The sequence below is a fragment of the Emys orbicularis genome, chromosome 4 (genome assembly GCF_028017835.1).
Source record: "Emys orbicularis isolate rEmyOrb1 chromosome 4, rEmyOrb1.hap1, whole genome shotgun sequence".
NCBI classification, from domain to species: Eukaryota; Metazoa; Chordata; order Testudines; family Emydidae; genus Emys; species Emys orbicularis.
In genome coordinates this window covers 83,219,190-83,240,156 of record NC_088686.1, presented here as the reverse complement: position 1 = coordinate 83,240,156, position 20,967 = coordinate 83,219,190, and the positions used below count along the sequence as shown (strand labels likewise).

Sequence of the window (20,967 nt, the reverse complement as noted above, 5' to 3'; positions counted from 1 at the left end):
TGCCCTCGCTCCTCCCCCCTCCCCACCAGAGCCTCCTGTGCACTGCAAAACAGCTGATTGTGGTGGGCTAGAGGCATGGGGAGGGAGGGGGAGGTGCTGGGAGTGGGGGGGGGCAGAGCTGATGAGGGAGCTGCTGACATATTACTGTGGCTCTTTGGCAATGTTCACTGGTAAATTCTGGCTCCTTCTCAGGCTCAGGTTGGCCACCCCTGCCATATAAAGATAGTGCAGGGATGGGTGGCTTATAAATGCTTACAATATGCCCCCTTTACATGCCAGGTGTGTCCATTTGAGCAATCATCGTGGAACTGTGGATGGGAAGATTTGACTCTGTTTTTTAAGTTGAATAAAGTTGGAGTAGTTGAAAGAGCTTCTAGCTTGCTGTAGAACTACTAAGATCAAAACTTTTGACAGCCATAATGATGAGTGATTCTAATGGGCAGATGGATACATGCCAATATGCTAATGTGCATGTTTAACTTAATAAATGCTAATGATGAAGATGATTTTATAGATGTTTTGGGGACCTACATTTATCATTTTGTCATGATATATTAAAAACAAGATTATTATTATTTTGAATGCATCACAAAGCTGTTGCTAAGCACAATGCTAAACTTGCTGACTTGTCTATGTGGCAGCCAGTCATTTATAAAACACTGCAGTATATTATTACAAGTTTTTGTCCTTAATTAACATAACCCTGAATTTTCATTTCCATCAATCCTGCCAGCAGGCCTGACGCCTGAGCTCATATAAATGACCAGAATTAATTTTTTTCCCAGAATACTGCGTCCCAAGTGAAGCCAGAAGATTTAGATTGTATTTGGAGACATTAGTAGATTTTTTTTTTCTCCTCCTGCATATCAAACCAGTCTAAATTTCTGGATTATGATGAATTAAACTAAATGAGTCGTGCAAAGTCTGCTGGTTAGAAACAGGTTATCAATACCATATTTGAGGCTTGGTCTTCCCAAGTGTTGAGTGCCCTCAACACCCATAGATTTCAAGTTCTCTTGAAGAAGAACATGCCATGTGAGTAGTCCTTAGTCAAGCATTAATGAAGATCTACAGTATTGCCAATGGCCAGTGAGGGCATTTGGCACCTTTCAAGACCAAACCCTTTATGCTTAGAGTAACAGATAAGTGCCTTTTCATATTCAAAATGTCCTGAAGAGTTTAATATAATTTTGTAGGAAAATGTGGAAGCTAATCACAATAACTTTCACTTATATGGTACCTTTCTTCTGGGGCTCTCCAAGGACTTTACAAACATTAGAGAATTAAGCCTCTGGGAGGTAGGTATTATAAACCCCATTTTACAAATAGTCCACAGCGATTATGTGACTGGCCCACAGCTGCACAGAAAGTCAGTGGCGAGTTTCACATAGGACCCCAAAATCCTAAGACCCATTCCCCTGCTCTAACTATGTACACAGCCTTAGGAAAAATATCCTATTTTACGAGAGAGGGGATTACTGAGAAAGACACCTGGATTATCCTGAAAAATGCCATGATGAGTTCTTTAACTTCCATGAAGATAGCCACTTCAAAAGACAGAAGGGGCCTTGGTTTAATATCTAATCGTACCCCACCCCATTTTAGTACTGCGTACGAAATCTAGCCCTGGTGTGGGATGTGAACTCATAACCTTTCAGAGGCAAAAGTGCTACAAAATGAGCCACACAGACACCATCATCACTTAATCCCATTTAATAGTATTAAATGGTATTTTACGTCAACACACTGGGATGTTTAGAACTAGAGGATTATGATGACTTCATTGCAGGCAGACACAGAAGCTGCACTTGGGGAAAATCCCTCAGGAAAAACCACACGTATCTGTTTAGAATAGTAAAGGGAACACTAGAAACTATGGCCAGTAGCATGGATACACACCTCAATGTGCTTTCCCTACACACCTGACTCTGTGAAAATTTCTCTCTATAGCCCTTGACTAAAATTGCACAAAGTTATTATACCTGCGTATGTAACTTTCTCATATACATCTAGCTAATCTGTTTACTAAAGTTGAGAATATAGGCCAGTCCGCTCTGTTATATGAGTGAAATTGCCAGTGAAGACAAGGGGAGCAGCACCCGTGAAACTGAGTGGAGAATATGGATTTATCTTTATACTGTACATAGTTCCTTACTATATTTTTGACTATGTTCCCCTATTCCTGATACCCTGTGCTGCTACTGTACATTGAGGATCCATGTAGGTACTGAGCACCCTGAAGTATTTACGGGCTTATTCTTACAACATCCTTGTGAGGTAGGGGAGTGGTATTATCTACCAGTTTCATCAGGAAACTAGCCACACAGGAAGTATGTGGCAGAGTTGGACATTGAACACAGATTGCATGAACTGAATACCAGCCCTGTGTCTTTACCAGAAGACACGGCTCATTTTCCATGATTTGTAAGCAGTTCATACCATGTCAAGGTGGATCAGAATAGATTGCAGCTCATAAATTAGGGGGTGGGGTGAAGAACCTCTAGAAAATGTGTTGATTCCTACATCACTGGAAATCCACTCCTTTAACTGTCTTGGACTTGTTCTTGCTCCTATAGAAGCCAATGGGAGTTTTGCCCTTGAGTTAATTAGGAGCAGGAACAGGAGCACTGTACTGAAGGGCTGAATAGAAAGAAACTCATTCACAGCCCTAGAACCTCTCTTGCCTCCCTTTCTCCTGCTCCCAGCCCACTCTCTCCAATGACCATGGAAACCCTTCTTCTTGGTAAATGCTGAAAGAGGCTCCTGCCCACCTCACTGTACTGCTGGCCCCATATCCCTGCATGAAACTTCTCTGGCTTTCATGCTTGTTCTTCCCTATCTCTGGCCCGAGCAGCTGATATACACTGTTACTTTCTCTTGCTGGCCTGGGAGAGTTGTTTGAAGCCAGCAGAAGGGTGAAAAATGGTCTCATGGGGAGCACAGGGCAGGGGCAGGTAAGTTGTGGCATAGGAGTGGTCTGGCAGATGGACGGAATTTGCACTTCCTGCAGCATTGACCCAGCCACACCTCCCAGTGGTGGAAACCCCTCCTCATCTCTGGCACAGAGAAACAGTCATCAGCTGTCGGAATTAACTTGTTGTTGAGTTGACATCCTCTTGGGAATTTCCTATTAATGGTTAAAGCTGCATTCAAGAGGTAACAAATGATAAAGATTAGATATTAAAATAGAACTCTTATTTTAAACAACAAAATACAGTGATCTTTCCAAATAATGTGAAATCCTCATCAATAAATCTCTAGCCCACAAGCTAGTCTGACTCTATTAAACATGAATTACAAGAACTCGGCCAGTACCCAGCAGTATTTTTGTGCTGATTATTTGAAGACAATTTTAGAAACAATTTGGCAGTTTTTGGCTCTTGTAAACTGACTTCTTAGCCAGAAGAACTTGTGCACTCAGCATTCTCTGCAACTATTAAATGTATCCTGTGAGCTTTTCTGAAAGTTAAAGTTTATAACACACATGCAAATTTATTCACCTACCTACTACACATGCAGGAATACTTCCTGACATGAAAGGTATCAATTTTCTTAATGAATAAGAGCAACAGTTTCCCAAGAAAGCAAAAGAGATCAAAATGTTGTTGTGAACTAATGCTGGTCTTTTAATCCCTACTTGTTCCAGAGTGACAATCTACCTTCCTAAAACGGGCCTGCTCCTGCTCCTGCTCCCACTGAAGCCAAGGATTTCAGTAGGATCCGATTGGGCCCTTAAACTGCAACTATAAATATATTATGGAAAGGAATTACAGATTCCTAAAGCTCGGGTTAGGTGACCCTGACTGTACTTCACAAGGACTGTAAGTGCCACAGACTATCTTTGTTTGACTGGTTATATTGATAAAATCTGTTATTTTCCAGTGATGCCAGGAAGACAGGTCGAGAGGAAAGGCTCTTTAAGAAGTTAGTGTGACCCAGGAACCCCCCAATGCCAACTGGCAAGGAGGTTACAAGAATATCCTGATCCTGGTAAGTACATTCTAGTTCACCAAAGCATGTTGTATGAAGTCTTATAAGAAAGCCAGGGTCACACTGGTCAATAATATTGTTGTGAAATGTATGTACAGATAATAAATAAGGAGGTATGTATGTATACTGAAAATATGTTCTAAAGACTATATCAAGGCAGAGTTGACAAACAGGTTTTCTGTGAGACAAAAGATGTTTATTCATTTGTCTCTCTGTCAGCATGTAATTAAGCATTGTAAGCCAACACAATGGTAACCCTATTTACATAGGAAGTCAAGGGAGGGGATGTGAAATTAACAGGGAGGCAGCACACCAGAGAATAAGCCACAGGGGGTCATCCTGACTCTGGGTTCAGACAATGAACTTTTGGGGATATAAGGAGAAGGCAAGGAAGACATCCCTTTATCCTGCACCTAGAAAGTAATCTGGCAGTGCGTTTACATTCATGAAAACAAAATTTCAACCTGCCTTGGATGAAACACTGCAAAGGACGATTGGGGTGAGACAAACTTCCTTATGTTAGCCTGTTAAATTAAAGTTAGTCTCTAGATACCATGTTATAATTTTGTTTTATGTGTAACACTTTTGTTTCCATTATTCTTACTCACTGTCTCTAGAATCTTTGATGATAAACCTATTGTTGTTTTCACTATGAATATATCTTAGTGCTGTGATATAATACTGGGAGAGGATCCTGAGTTGAATCATACAGGCTGGTTCCCTTGGGTACAGCAGACCTGGTATTACTGTGAGTGTTAAGTGGAGAAGGGGCTGGACACTACAGGGGAACACTTCAAAGGGGTTTAGGGTACAGCTACCATTAACTTGCAAGGCAAAGGAAGGGCTGGCTTAGCCCAGAGGAGAGTTCTAGGGTGGCTAACAGCTTTGAGGTGTCAGGGAGCTGACAGCCAGTTCAATGCCTTAACTAACTGTGGAAAGGAGACAGTCTCCCAAGGTTCATGTTCTATTTGCCTTAGTTCTGCCCCCCTTTCCAGGCTGCAGTACAAGGACCCATTCATGCAGGTGTGCTACCAGATGCACAAGATATCAATGCCTAGATATTACTACAATGTGTTACTGGAAGAATCAGTATTGTCAACCCCAAGCTCAAAAATGTTTCTAGGAGTTGGGGATTTACACAAAACACCCTAAATCACTGGCAACACACACACACACACACACACACTGTTACTATCATTTCAGCTTAGCTTGTAATTGTGTATGAGCCACTTTTCCCTTTGAGTGTGAACATGGGTGGCAGCATATTATTTGTTTGTATGTGATAGGAGAAGTGTGTGAATACAATGTGAGTGCAACTAGGAACCACATGCTTAGAATGAGCACTATGTACAGCAGTAGAGTTGCTTGCTATGGTTTTTGTGTCTGCTGCTATTATTATTACATGCATTTCTGTAATGCCCATCACTGTAATGTCTGGTCACAGAGATAGTGTGTTTGGTTGGTGAGTGACAGGAAAAGAACTGGACTCCTTGATGGGAGTTTGAGGTAGGCCCTGGGCTCTGAATAATCCAGGAAGACAGGAGTTGCAGTGGCAGCTCCCTGGTCCCTGTGGCAGGGAGAAGATGCACTGTTACCTCTCTCTGCCAGTGTATGCACCAGCCAAGGGAGGAGAGGGTGTAATGATCCCCTCATGTGTGCAGCAGGCTGGGGAGCAGGGGTAACTGGTAACTACCCACACATGCATCGGGTTAGGAAACGGGATGCAATGCTAACTCCCCTCGCTGTGTGGCCGGCTGGGGTGCAGGATTAACAACACCCTCTGCTCCCTAGTCCGGTGCATGCATGGGCGAGAATCTCCGCCCCAGGTGCGCCAGCAGGGGAAGAGGGAGAGAAGGGCACCGGGCACAGGAGCCGAGTGGGCGGGTCCGCAGCCAGGGTCCCGGCCGGGGCTGCTGCGCTCTGTGGCTGCCCGGAGGGCCCCTCCCCCGGCCCCGCCCTCGTCTCCCCCTCCCCCCGCCCGGGCCCGGTTCGGGCGGAGACTTGCTCGCGCACGGAGCAGGCGGAAAGGAAAGTTTGCGGAGCGGCCGGCGCGGGGCCATGTGGCTGCTGTGGCTGCTGCTGGGCTCGGCGGGTGAGTGAGGGCGAGCGGGGCGGCAGCAGCGGCTCCTTCCCCGGGCTCGCGAGGGAGGGGAGGACTGGGCTCTGGGGGGAGGGGGCCGTGGGTACCGCCCCTTCCCTCTGCGTACCGGGCTGGGGAGCGGGGTGTGTGTGCAGCAGTGGAGGCTGCCCCCCCCCGTGCACCAGGCTGGGGCGGGCGAGGTGCAGTGGAGGATGCCCCCCCCCACGCACTAGGCTGGGGCGGGGGAAGAAGGGCTGTTTGCAGTGCGTTCTCCTCTGCTGCGCCCTGTGTGGTCCAGCAAGAGGAGAGGAAGGTGTATGTACACAATGGGTAGGGGGTTTCCTCCCATGAGCGGCGTGTTGCAGGCTGCGTTGTGAGCATTGGACCACCTCTTTAGTTAGGACTTTCTCCTCACTTCTGGATGCATGGAACCAGCAGACTAGGTTGCTTCTGCCCTTGAGGAGTTGGGGTCGGTGGCTGAGCTACTTTGGCCCCTGTGCTGACCTGGTGTGGTTTCCCCGAGCTGTCACTTGTGGCTTGCAGCTGCAGCTCTAGTCCTTGGGTTGAGAGCAAGGAGGGGAGAAGAGGGGTCAGGAATTTGTCTTCTGCTTCTGGAGTTTGGCCCTTGGATACAGTAAGGTTAGGAATAAAGCTGCTCCTGTGTCCATATGGCATGTTGTTAGTGGGCACTATTGCAGAGCAGCCTGGGCCATGCTGTCATGCAACAAGATACCAACCAGTCTGGGCACATTTATAGAGGGCCATGACTGTATGCTGTACCTTGCAGTGCCAACTGAAGGCCCTGTTCCACAGACCTTACTGTCTGAAAGCCTAAAGGTGTATGGTATGGATGGCAAACACATGATCAGGGTGGATAAAGATCAGTGATTTAAAAAACAAACAAAAAGTCAGATTTTTTTTATTTAAATGCTTTTTGAGGAAGAAACTTCTCTAGAGAGTTTTAATTAAGATGCATTATAGCGCAGAGATATCTCATCATGGAATAGGGATTATAAATTCTAATTCTATAGTATGAGACAATATATTCATGTCATGTTTAAGAAAAGTTTTGTAAATGAGTTCCAATAGTTCATGGATTAGGGACTCAATTTTATGGAGTTCCAGGGGCTTCTGTATAGATTATTTAGGTTAATCTTTCTATCTACCCAATGGGACTCAGTGCTCAGTCTAGAAGATACCACCGGAGATGCTTAGTTTTGCAGTTCTCAAACTGTGGCTTTGTGTCTCCAGAGATAACATGCTTGTTAACAGCAAAAATGATTTAAAATAAATAATATATAGAGGTGAGTAATAACAGACCTCAACTCTGTTGTCCCTCTGCAAATTTGTGTACACAGAGGGTACGTCTACGCTACCCGCCGGATTGGCGGGTAGCGCTTGATCTATCGGGGATTGATCTATCGCGTGTAGTGTCGACGCGATAAATCGATCCCCGATCGCTCTCCCGTCGACTGCTGAACTCCAGCTCGGCGAGAGGCGGAAGCAAAGTCGACAGGGGAGCCGCGGCCATCGATCCCGTGCCGCGAGGAGGCGAAGTAAGTAATTTGAATTCGATCTAAGATACGTCGACTTCAGCTACACTATTCTCGTAGCTGAAGTTGCGTATCTTAGATCGACACCCCCCCCTCCCCAGTGTAGACCAGGCCAGAGTCAATCCCTTACCTCTCTCTAAAAGTACAAAGTTTCAAAAAGTTCAATGAACAGAAGATTGTTGGGGGCGGAATAGATCTGGACAAGGAGAAGAAGTCTGGAGATAAATGTGAGAAGTCAGGGACATATGCTTGTTTTGTTAAAATATTATATGTTTGCTGTTGAAGAAAAAAATCCAGGATACTTAATGTTGTTGTTTTAGTTAAATAAAACAATTTAAATGTCTCTCTAGTGATATTCTCCTCCTAATACTGCATGGCAAGAAAATCCTCCAAATATTAATGATTAACCTGTTGAATTGGAGATAGTTCACCTCCCAATGACTTCATAAATATCTGCTTCAGTTACCTTTGGTAAATGAAATAACCAAACAATCATTCATTTTCTGATATAGCTGTAAAATTAATCTGAAAAGTTTTCAGAATAAATCACTGTTTGAAAATGTATAGTGTGTACCTTCTAAAAATGAAACCTACATCTATTTCTGAGTTGTGAAGAATATGTATTAAGGTTATAACAACCAACAAGAATGCACTTTTATGTAGAAAACCATGATTAAATCGAATCTTCCTGACTAGTGATTTAAATCAATTTGATTTAAATCAAATCCACCCTGCACATGATATGTTTTACAGAATGATGAGACCAAGCAAGATGGACCTGCTGAAAAGGAATTTGGTTCAGTGCATGTATTGCTGATTATAATATGATACTGAATCTATTTCTTAGGCTTTGTCTTCACTACCCGCCGATCCGGCGGGTAGCAATCGGTTTATCGGGGATCGGCTTACCGCGTCTAGTGAAGACGCGGTAAAATCGATCCCTGATCGCTCTGCCGTCGACTCCGGAAATCCACCTCGGCAGGAGGCGGCAGCGGAGTCGGCGGCAGCGCGGCAGCGGTCGACTTTCCCGCGTCCTCACCGCTAGGTAAGCCGACCTAAAATACGCAACTTCAGCTACGGTATTCACGTAGCTGAAGTTGCGTATCTTAGGTCGGACCCCCGCTGTAGTGTAGACCTAGCCTTAGGGTGTTACTGTTTTTCCAGGTTTAGAAGTATTGGCAGTACTTGAGCTATAGCATCATAAAGATGGAAGGTAGTCATTGCTTAATTTGTGCCAGGGCTTGCCAGGGCTGAGCCCTGGCACATCTAGGCTTGGCAGTTCATAGCCTCAGCACCTTTGGGCTTGTTGCGTCAGTTATGAATGTAAAAAAATTGCTTGAGCCATGGCACCTCTTTCACTACAAATTAATCACTGAAGGTAGTACCTGGTGGAGGTGTGCGTCTTCCTCATGTGGCAGCAACCATTAAAGTATCAGAGTGAGTCACAGACTTTTAATATATTTATCCTCACAATATCCTTCTAGGTGTGACTGTATTGTTCCCATTTTACAGATAGGGATCTGAGACAGATTTAGGAGGAGACATTCAAAACTGTCAAGGGGATTTAAACACACAAGTCAGTGGGTCAACATCCTGTTGACTTGTGTGTCTAAATTCTTAGGTGCTTTTAAATATCTTCCCCCTAAATGAGTGGCCGCAGGTCACATAGGAAGTCCTGTGTCGGAGCAGGGCATTGACGTTGGATCTTCTGAGTTACACTGCCCCTCATGGTAAAGCAAATTACTTGACAAGTGCAGGAAGGGGGCATTTTGACTTAAGTAGGAATCTATCGCCCACCTGTTCAGTGAATAGTGTAATAACTCAGCATGCCTGTTATAGGTTAAAGTTTAGATTAATGTTTACTGGAAGATCACAGGTTCCAACAGCAAACCTTATTGGGGAGTAGCCCAGAATGCTGTGCTAGGAAAATAGGTGAAAACATGTACAGAGGATGGGTCAAGTGTCTGACTGTATCTGAATGACTTGATGTTGGATTAAAAATAAAAGATGGATCTGTAGCTGCTAAATTCATACGTATAGAAATGCTTTTCACATGGCGGGCATATGTCTGTCAAGGTCTCTATTCTGATTATGCTTTTTGCAGCTATGCTGCAGGTATAAATTATTTCTGCAACATAATCTTAGCAGGCACTTTTCCAGAGTATTTTGGTAGAAGTGTAAGTGGCCTGGCTTCATGTTGCCATGTCTGTTACTGAATTGCTTCTTGGTGATGGGGTGTCTGAAGTGATGACACATAATGGGTGAAATCCAGAAGATCATGCTTAATTTTCTCAGAGCATCTGTCATCAGTGTGAAACTGTTATTTATCAAATTTCATAACTTCCTAGATAAAACGGATTGATGTGGTTTGCACTTAAATTAAATGGGCAGCTACCAATACCTACCCTGCAGCTAATGCTTACCCGTGTAAAGGACTCTTCCTCTTTAAGAAGAAGCCTTAAAAATGAGGAAAGGAACAATAAAACGTTGTGCTCTTTGAACTCCTGAGACTTGTAACACTTTGTGGCTCACGAGTAGTTTTTGCACAGACTTACCTTTTCTTAATTATTATTATTGCCCCAGCAGTTGATCTTTTAGAAACCTTCAGACAACGCTTGGGTGTGTGCATTTAAATTACATTGGCTTCATCCAGTTGTTATGTGCCATTATACTCTGGTAGTGTTGCCAAAATTTGTCTAATTTAATTACTCCTAGTAATATGCATATCTCCATGTACTAAAAGCAGTCATATTCCTAATATAGCCAGTGTGTCAACATGTGTGAGGCCATGGAGGGTCTGTGCTGCAGAATAAGGGCCTGTTTTGTTCTAACATATTAGTATCAGTCTCATTTTCTTTGTGTTTTTTTTTTCTCCCCCCCCCCCCCATCTGCTCTCATGCTTACCTTTTCTTCATGAGCACAGGGGCAAATAAGAGTGATCTTTCTTATTGGAACTAGTACTTCAGATTTCTGTCTGAAGTCTGCATAAATCCACTACGGTGGCTGTGCAACAGTTTCCCTTCAGTTATTTAACCGGAGTCTCTGGCTTATGTTGGTGTAAGATGGTAGTTAACATTCAAAGAGCTTTCTAAAAATATTTTTTTAAGAATACCTGTAATGTGTTCAGATTTTCTTTTGAAGAGCAAAATATTGGATCTTTGTTTTTTGTTTTTTTGGTAAATGTTTCTTCCTCTCTCTATATTGACTCCCCTGCAGGCTTCCCACAGGGAGTATGTCTTTTTTCCTAGCCCCTAGTCTTCTCTTGAATTTTAGTTTTTGATAATTGGTTAAAGTGGCTTTTCCATAACTGACATCTTTTGGGATGCAGGTAAGGGAAACTTGGAACTTCTGGGGGCATAGAAATCCCAGTAAATTTACGAATGGTTGATTTAAGTTCTTGTTCTAGAGAGCTTGCAAGAATGGCTGTAAACTTTGTGTCAGTGAATATTAGCAAAACAAATCTTAATCTTTAAAGTCATGTACTTGGCCCAAATGTTGCTTCTGATCAGGTAAGGCCTTATCTACAGAGGAAAGGTTATGGGGTTTTGTTTTTTCAGTATAACCTAGAATGTGAATTTAAACCAGTGTAGTCATACTGGTGTAACGCCCTGTGTAGACACTCTTAAGTCTTATCTACATGGGAAAGTTTTACTGGTTATACAGCTATAACCTCCTATGTGGACGCTCTTATCCTGGTAGAAAAGTGGCTTTTTCCATTTAGCATAGGCTATGGCTACACTGGCGCTTTACAGCGCTGCAACTTTCTCGCTCAGGGGTGTGAAAAAACACCCCCCTGAGCACAGCAAGTTACAGCGCTGTAAAGCGCCAGTGTAAACAGTGCCCCAGTGCTGGGAGCCGTGCTCCCAGCGCTGTAAGCTAATCCCCTCTTGGAGGTGGAATACCTGCAGCGCAGGGAGAGCTCTCGCCCAGCGCTGGCGCGCGGCGCGACCACACTCGCACTTCAAAGCGCTGCCGTGGGACTGCTCCCGCTGCAGCGCTTTGGAGTTTCGAGTGTAGCCACGGCCTTAAACTCCTTCCCAAGTTGATTAGGCTAAACAGAAATGAGTGTCCACACAGGGGGTTATACCTGTATAGCTAGTAAAACTTTTCTGTGTAGATGAGGCCTAAATGAAGAATTAGCTGTACCTGAATTTTGATCCTGTCTATTGCTGTGGTGTGTTCTATCTGGATGTTTTAGGCCTCTTCAAGCAAGTCCAGATGTAAAATCATTGGGTTTTAATCCAGTGGTTTCTTCTCCTGCTGAGAAGAGCAAATGATCAGAGATTGCCTGAACCACTGGTGCTTAGTATAGGTAAATGTAGAGTTCCCTTTGATCATATTTTTCAGGGTTAAGTGTAAACTTGGGAAAAAAACAAGTGAGACGAATTCTTGTTTTTCATGCTAAAAAGCCCTGTAAAGCCTACCTGTACTGTTGATGTGATGCAGGTCTTGGAAATGTGAAAAACCTTAGACAGCTGGAAAGTCAGAATGCCGTTCACAACTGAGATTCCTGTGTGTCCAGTCTTAGATGCCAAGTTCCAATTTTACGACTTCCCTGTTGAACAACCTTTACATATGATATGCATGTTTACTAAAAATGTAGTCAACTGACTGAGTACTGAGCAGGTCCTGTCTTTAACTCTTTTTTCCCCTTTCACCATAGCTAATGCTGCTGGAATCAGCAGAGTACTGCCAGTGAACAAACTCAAAACATGCGCACACAAATTTTTAGCGTTGCAGACATTTGTGCACTTGGGAACTCGGTAAAACACAACCAGAGACTTGCTTAGCAAGTAAAACGTGACATTAATGCGTATTAAACTCAACAGTGCAGATTAACTTAGAACACTTGTGCACAATTACACAAATGTAAAATATTTGCTTAGGTTGGTTTTGATGTGTACTGACTTTCAAGGCACTGCACAGAGTTTTTTTTTTTTTTTTTTTTTTTTTTTTTTTTTAAGTGGGAATTTTGTGGCTGAGAATCCCATGTAGCGCATATGGTAAACTAGCCCTGACATCTTTATCATATTGCCACATATTTTCCTTCTCCACCAAATATCTAGAATCATCTGTTTGTCTTGAGTAGTTACATTAAAATATATATGGAAGTCATAAGTATTATAGAAAGTCGCTTTCAAATAATAACTTGAAGAGGAGTGGGAGTACTTTTGTGAATGTTATCCCTATTCACTGTCCTGGCTGACAAGGACAAAATCATACATGGTAGTCTCTGCAATGTGTTCTCTCTATTCTGTAAAACATTGGAATGGACTTTAAATTATATTTGCACTCCTTGGTGCCATCCTATTAAAACTTCTGGGTCTTGAAATTCACAAAGATTCTGACAGTAACTGTGTACAAGTCAAGAAGCCACCTGCTCAAGCATGCTGGTGGGAAAGAAGGAATAAGTGCTGCAACAGAGCTCGAAATATTTGCCAAAGAAATAAATCTGCAAGCCAAAGGCTGATATGAAGGATGGGAAGTAGTTGAAAGGCAACGTGCTACTGAGAAGCCCTATTTCAACTGCTTGGAAGGGTATTAGAGAGACAAGATGGGCAAGGTAATATCTTTTATTGGACCAACTTCTATTGGTGAGAGAGAAAATCTTTCCATGGGTATTGGAATTTCTATCAGGGTGATGTCCCTAAACATTGCTTGAGGGCAATGCCTTTCATATTAAAGGCTGGCTATTGGGAATCTGAAGTTTGAAGACAGCCTAGGTTCTGTCTATCTAAATTGTTATTCCCCTACTTTTTGGGCTGCTGGAAGGGAAAATGAACGTATCTTCTCCACCCTCTTGTCCCCAACAAGAGCCTCCTAGCAGCCAGAAAGGATGTGTTTCCCAACTGAGGGTGGGTGCCTCTGAATAGCTTCAGTCCCTGACTCCATCCTTACAATCTACTGCTGTTTAGAAAGTCTATTTGCAATTGATGCTATTTTTGTCAATTTCACAGCAGCTTCAGGGGTTCTGAATAGCAGCAATGATACTTAACCACAGTCATGTCAATTTCCGCTGACTGGAAAAGCTATGAGCAGCCACAGAGGCATTGGAACTTTGTGTCATTGGAATCAGGATGATTGTGCTACAGTGGCTTGCATCCAGCTGCAAAGGATTGTGAGGCTGGAGTTTGCAGCAAGGAACCTTGGTATGAAGAGGAGGCGTAATGCGACAGGGTGACTTTTGCTTATGAAAGACAAGGAATAAGGTATATCTTTACTGTACTATGAGAAGAAGGGAGCACAAGATGAAATTGCTGGCAGGTAACATTGATTATACGCTGTGTGAAAAAATAACTTCACCACAATCTGTTGTCTGCTGCAGTGGGAGATTATCAAGTCAAATATGGTGGCTAAATTAAAAAGAAAAGCTGGATAATTTTATGAGAATGCTATAACATATGTACCTATGTCTAATGGGGCAAATGTAAATCAGTGTCATGCTTCTGGACATAAACTGAGCACCAGTAAAACCAGGAAGGAAATGCTTGCCTTCATAGCTAGCACTGCAAAATTGGCTAGCTATATTGATGGGGAAGGGGCAGTCTGTCTTCTGAAGCATCAGATATTGGCCTCTGTGAGGCAGTGGGATATTGGAGTTGATGGACTGATCTGGTGTGGCATATCCTACATTTCTTACATTTTCAAAACAGTACAATTGAGATGCAGCTGCAACTCTGTGGCAATTTAGGGCTGCTGTCTAGGAGGACCTGATGCAAAATTAACCTAATTTGTCACCTATAAACAGATTTTTATGTATTTTTTTACCCAACAAATCCCACTAGGATAGCGTCTCGCTCTAACAAGTTCCTTCTGTGGTTGTGTTGTCTGTTTATGCAGGAATGGAGTACCCTGGCATGCTTGAGAATTCTGTTGCTGGACTGCAATCTGTAGTAATTAGAACAGTACTCTGAATTTTAGTGCCTTCTCCATGGCAGGCCAAATGATCAGTTTTGTGAGCTGGTGAGTGACCCTGTAGGTTGTCATTATTCAGTTGTTGTGCCTGGCACAGATTGAAGCTGATGATGTCCTGGCTATAGTAAGCAAGCAGCTCGCTGCATGTGTTTAAAGTGACATTTTCCAAAGTTTGACTTGAAAGCAATTTCAGCATCAGTCATTTGAAGGTGGAGGAGAAGAAAGACTTTTGGCTTCTAAGTTTAAAAACAATTCTTGTTACCTAAGGAAAATTAATCCCTTTTTTGGCAAAACTGTGACAGAACATGCTAAAATAACAATCAAATATGTCAAGTGAAGTCAGTTTTAAATGATGGGTTTCCTTTTAAATGATATATCTGACATGAAGTAAGTGACAGAGTTGGAGAAGTGCTGAGTGTCCTTTTGCAAGTCGCATAATTGCCACCTGCCTCAGTTTACCAAGATATAAAATGTATACAATACTTCCTCTCACCACACGGCAGGCTGTAAAGCTTAATTTATTAAAACTTGTGAATTGTTTGTAATCCTGAATTAAACATGCTATTATGGTATAATGTATTATCTTTCAGCAGAGGCAAAAGAAATGTTTTTTTCAGTTTTTACTAGTATTTTTCCACCTGGGAGCTTGCTTTGTTAGGCCTCCCTTTGAAGGTCTACTCTTGTGAAGCTACTTCATAGGCAAATTGTCCTCTGAGAGGGTCTGTCTTGAAATTCGGGTTTTCAGTTTTCATAAACAATGTTTCTGGAAATCTGATTGTTTGTTTTACGAAACTATATGATTCTAAATGGAAACAAAACTGCACCAGTTGGGAACCGGTCAAACTTGATGCCTTTGTCAGCATGTTGTGGAATAGCTCAGTCCAGAGAGGGAAAAGTCAATTCTCACTTAATGTTTGCCAGAGTATTTTGTTTCAGTCTCTGTTGCAGGTGGCATGGCACTGCAGTAATCAGGGGTGTGTACACTGTAGGTCCATCTTAAGATTAAAGCATGTGAACTCGGGCCGCTAAGGTTCATTTAATTTTCCAGTTCTAGTCCCTATATAGAGTTTGGTCCTTCCTTCATGCCGCCTCCTGCTTTGGAGAATTTTCCTAATTTAGAGGGGGAGATGGAAGGATTGTGAGCTTTAGCAGTATTTTGTTGTGGAGTTCTGCATACTGCATGCAGATTCCTCATAGATGGAAATTCAAGAGCAGGAGCATGGTCCCATGGATAGGGCACTGGACTGGGACTGAGTGAGCTTGGTTCTCTTTCTGGCTGCATAACTGATCTGCTTTGTGACCTTGGGCGGGTTCCTTCCCCTCTCTTTCTCCTGCTAACTGATGTTTGTCTTACCTGTTAGATTAGAAAATTTCTGGGTCAGGGGCTCTTTCTTTACAATGTGTTTATACAGCTCCTAACACAATGGAGCCTTGATCTCAGCTGTGGCCCCTAGGTGCTGTTGTGGTACTACAAATAATTCTCCTATGGATGCAAAACCACTCTTCAAGTTAGTCATTCCTCTAGAAACACTGTCCCTACTGGTAGAACTGGTTCATAACAATTATTTTGTGCCTTGGCCACTGTAAATTCATCTCTGGCCTTCCTCCTCATTGCAGGATTTCCCCATATCCCTTCCCCCTATGCCAGGGCCTCTGTTTTTCCCCTTTTCCCCCTCCCCTCAATTGTAGGGGATCTGCATGCACCCCATTTCCCAATTTGTGTAGGATCTGTATTTCTTTGGCCAATAAAATTCAAGAGCAGATGCGATGAATGGAAACCTATCAGATTATTTTATTTTGTTGAATTTCTTTTTTCTTGTTCCCTCTTGTATCTCAGTACTTGCTTGTTCTGATTTATAAGCTCACTCTGTAGGTCATGTTTTGGGCTCCGTGGACCTTGGTAATATCTCTTTAGTAGTCATCAACAGGTAGGGTATTGTCTAGTTAGAGCAAAGGGAGAAGGAAGTCAGGGCTCCTGGATTCTCTGAATTGATTTAAATTGCTTTAGTTAAATCTTCTATTCATTCATGATTTAAATCAGCAAGTAGAAAACCTTGACTTAATGAATTTTAATTGTATTTTGCATTTGTACTACTTAGGGGTCTTTTTTCTAAAGAGAGGTTGATTCTCTATTAAAACATTGATTTGCAACTACTAGCCTTTACACTAAATTTGGTGCTTCTTTTTGCTAACCAGGAGGATATATACATTTATAAGCAATTATATAGCTTACTCATAGACCAGGGATGGGCAAACTTTTTGGCCCTAGGGCCACATCGGATACAGAAATTGTATGGAGGGCCAGGTAGGGAAGGCTGGGGGAGGCTATGCCTCCCCAAACAGTGAGGCGTGGCCTGGTCCCCTATCCAGCCCCCTGGAACCCCCACCCCATCCAACCCCCCCCCTGCTCCCCACCCCGACTGCCCCCTGGGACTCCTGCATCCTATTCAAACACCCCTGGTCTCTGCCCCTGACCATCCCCCCCCGGACGCCTGTGCCCTATCCAATCCCCCCTGTTCCCCACCCTCTGACCACTCCCCTGGGGCCCCCTATCCAACCTCTCCCTGTTCTCCGTAACGTGGGGTGGGGGAAAGAGGGGCTTAGTCCTTTCCTTGTGTGTTTCCCCTGCTCGTTTGGCTACTCTCCCTGGCAGTCGGGCTGGGCTCACTCCCTGTCTGGACTTGGCTGCTGGGTAGAGGGGCCAAGCATGCTGGAGGTGGAGGGGGGCCCTGGCTTGCTCTGCCCCGTCCCTGGCAGGAGGGCCCAGGACCCTTGACCGCCCCCCTGCTCCCTGCCCCCTGACAGCGCCGCCAGACCTGGGGGAACTGTGACTGCGAGGGAGGCGGGGAGGGAAGGGGAGCAGAAAGGGAGGGGTCAGGGGGTAGCCTCCACCCCGCTCACCACGCGGTCGGGGAATTGGGCTGGCTCCTCCGCAAGCCTGTCCTGACCCTGCTCCCTGGCAGGAGCTTGGGGGCCAGAGGGAAGGGTTCTTCGGGCTGGATGTGGCCCGCAGGCTGTAGTTTGCCCCTCGCTGTCATAGACTTTAAGGCCAGAAGAGACCATAATGATCATCTAGCCTGACCACCTGCACATTGCAGGCCACAGAACCTTGCCCACCATTGCTGTAATAGACCTATAACTTCTGGCTGAGTCATTGAAGTCCTCAAATTATGATTTAAAGACTTCAAGTTATAGAGAATCCACCACTTACACTACTTTAAACCTGAAAGTGACCCTGCCCCATGTTGCAGGGGAGGGTGAAACCCCTCCAGGATCTCTGCCAATCTGACCTGGGGAAAATTTCTTCTCGACCCCAAATATGATGATCATTTAGACCAGGGGTGGGCAAACTATGGCCCAGGGGCTGGATCCGGCCCGCCAGCTGTTTTAATCTGGCCCTCGAGCTCCTGCTGGGGAGCAGGGTCTGGGGTCGCTCCATGTGGCTCCCAGAAGCAGCGGCATGTCCCCCCTCTGGCTCCTACACGTAGGGGCAGCCAGGGGGCTCCACTCTGCATGCTGCCCCCGCCCAAAGCCCCGCCCCCACAGCTCCTATTGGCCGGGAACCTCGGCCAATGGGGGCTGTGGGGGCGGTGCCTGTAGACAGGGCAGTGCACAGAGCCGCCTGGCTGCGCCTCTGTATAGGAGCCATAGGAGGGACATGCTGCTGCTTCTGGGAGCTGCTTGAGGTAAGCGCCGCTTGGAGCCAGCGCCGCTTGGAGCCTGCACCCCTGAGCCTCTCCCTGCACCCCAACTCCCTCTGCCCCAGCCCTGATCCCTCTCCCGGCCTCCGAACCCCTTGATCCCAGCCCAGAGCACCCTCCTGCACCCCAAATTCCTCATCCCCTAGCCCCACCGCCCACATCCCCAGCCGGAGCCCTTACCCCACCCCCCACACCATATCCCCCTCCTGCCCTCTGAACCCCTTAGTCCCAGCCCGGAGCACCCTCCTACACCCCAAACTCCATACCCCCAGCCGGAGCCCTTCCCCCTCCCCCCTGCATCCCACTCCCTCACCCCAGCCTGGAGCCCCCTCCCACACCCTGAACTCCTCATTTCTGGCCCCACCCCAGAGCTCTCACCCCCTCCTGCACCCCAACCCCAATTTTGTGAGCATTCATGGACCACCATACAATTTCTATTCCCAGATGTGACTCTTGGGCCAAAAGGTTTGCCCACCCATGATTTAGACCAGTGGTCCCTAAACTTTTTCGTCTGGCGGGTGCCAGACGACGAGCCACAGAGGACCGTGGTAGCGGACGAGCATCCGCCGAAATGCCGCCCAGAAGCAGCGTCATCCAGAGGCGTCGCCGCTGAAATTCGGTGGCGTTTCGGCGGATGCACAGGCGCACTTAGACGCCCCGGCGGGCGCCATGGCGCCCGCAGGCACCGCGTTGGGGACCCCTGATTTAGACTCCGAGTATATGGGCAAGACCCAGCAGCCAGACACCTGGGAAAGAGTTCTCTGTAGTAACTCAGAGCCCTCCTCAACTAGTGTCCCATCACCGGCCGTTGGAGATATATTAACTTACGTTTATTCACGTTCTTAATTTGTACATTTGTATTATGTTGGAAAATGGATAATGATGCATTATTTACTGAACAATTTTTTTACTTATTTTGTGTCAAGCTCTGCTTGGACAGAATTTCAATTAAAAATGTACAAAAACAGCATTTTAATGTTTTTATTAAATAAAATTAAATAAAATTACTGTAAGATTTTTTTAACAATGTGTTTTTAATTTAAAACTAATTGATTTATTAAACGAAGGAGGTATTATCTGTTTGTTTCTGGTCACCATGACCTTTAAGATTTTGAAACTAGTAGATCACATTCTCTCACATTATTTTTATTCATATATTGGTAGAGGGGGGAAAAGCTTTCCTGCTTTCTCAACTCCCAGTTGGTTACTTGACTTTGAATGAATGTCACTGAAATGAACTTGTTGAATAAACAGAAAAGAAAAAATTCTCTCTGCACCTGCAGAAGAGGCTACTGCCGTCAAAAGCTGATTTAGCACTTAAACTAGTTCCTGGTGCTTAGCCAGTGACTTCCACTAGTTCGGTGGTTTGACTTTCTTTAAAACTTGGCAGCAAAGGTGTCCTGCTTCATATTATTTTTGTAATTAATTTACACGGTTTTAATCGATAACAACCTATGTTAAGGCCTAAATTTATTATAATTTCAAATTTAATTTGAATGGGTGTGGTTTTTTTTAAAAGTAAACCCTGTAGTTAATTTAAATAAAAACATCTGATTTATTTTTATTTTTTAATCAATTTTTATTTACCCTGTTCTCTTCCCATCTTTTCTACTGACTCTGTGCATCCCTGAACAAGTTATTTAATCTTTGTGACCATTAAAAACGTAGGGTAGTGGTGGTCGGAGACTCTCTGCTGAGGGGGACGGAGGCACGCATCTGTCGCCCTGACATTTCATCTCGGGAGGTATGCTGCCTGCCGGGAGCCCGTATCCGAGACGTTACGGAGGCATTGTCGAGGATTATCCAGCCCTCTGACTACTACCCCATGCTACTCATCCATGTGGGCACAAATGATACTGTGCGGTGTGACACTGAGCGGATCAAGAGTGACTACAGGGCTCTGGGAGTACGGGTGAAGGAGTTTGGAGCGCAGGTGGTATTCTCTTCGATTCTTCCTGTCAAAGGTAGGGGCCCGGGCAGAGACAGATGCATCCTGGAGGTGAATGCCTGGCTGCGAAGGTGGTGTCGCCAGGAGGGCTTTGGCTTCCTAGACCACGGGATGCTATTTGAGGAAGGACTGCTAGGCAGAGATGGCGTTCACCTTTCGAGGAGGGGAAAGACCCTATTTGGACACAGACTGGCTAACCTAGTGAGGAGGGCGTTAAACTAGGTTCGACGGGGACAGGTGAGCAAAGCCCGCAGGTAAGTGGGGAACATGGAGACCTGGGAGATGGGTCGGAAACTAGAGGGAGTGTGGGCTATATTGGCAGAGAGAAAGGAGAGTCAGGACAAAACTGGGAGGAAAGATCAAACCAGTATCTTAGATGCCTATATACAAATGCGAGAAGTATGGGTAATAAGCAGGAAGAACTGGAAGTGCTAATAAATAAATACAACTATGACATTGTTGGCATCACTGAAACTTGGTGGGATAATACACATGATTGGAATGTTGGTGTGGATGGATACAGCTTGCTCATGAAGGATAGACAGGGGAAAAAGGGAGGAGGTGTTGCCTTATATATTAAAAATGTACACACTTGGACTGAGGTAGAGATGGACATAGGAGATGGAAGTGTTGAGAGTCTCTGGGTTAGGCTAAAAGGGGTAAAAAACAAGGGTGATGTCATGCTAGGAGTCTACTACAGGCCACCTAACCAGGTGGAAGAGGTGGATGAGGCTTTTTTTAAACAACTAACAAAATCATCCAAAGCCCAAGATTTGGTGG

At 44.7% G+C, this 20,967-nt stretch overlaps 1 protein-coding gene across 1 annotated transcript in view; it reads left to right on the top strand.

Annotated features, from left to right (window-relative positions):
- The first annotated feature begins 5,986 nt into the window (after positions 1 to 5,986).
- Positions 5,987 to 20,967, top strand: part of LDLRAD3 (low density lipoprotein receptor class A domain containing 3) — a 171,426-nt gene continuing 156,445 nt past the window's right edge. Inside the window, exon 1 of the mRNA XM_065403980.1 lies at positions 5,987 to 6,082. Coding sequence (XP_065260052.1) covers positions 6,049 to 6,082 — 34 coding nt within the window. The 5' untranslated portion in view covers positions 5,987 to 6,048. The remainder of the gene's footprint in view (positions 6,083 to 20,967) is intronic.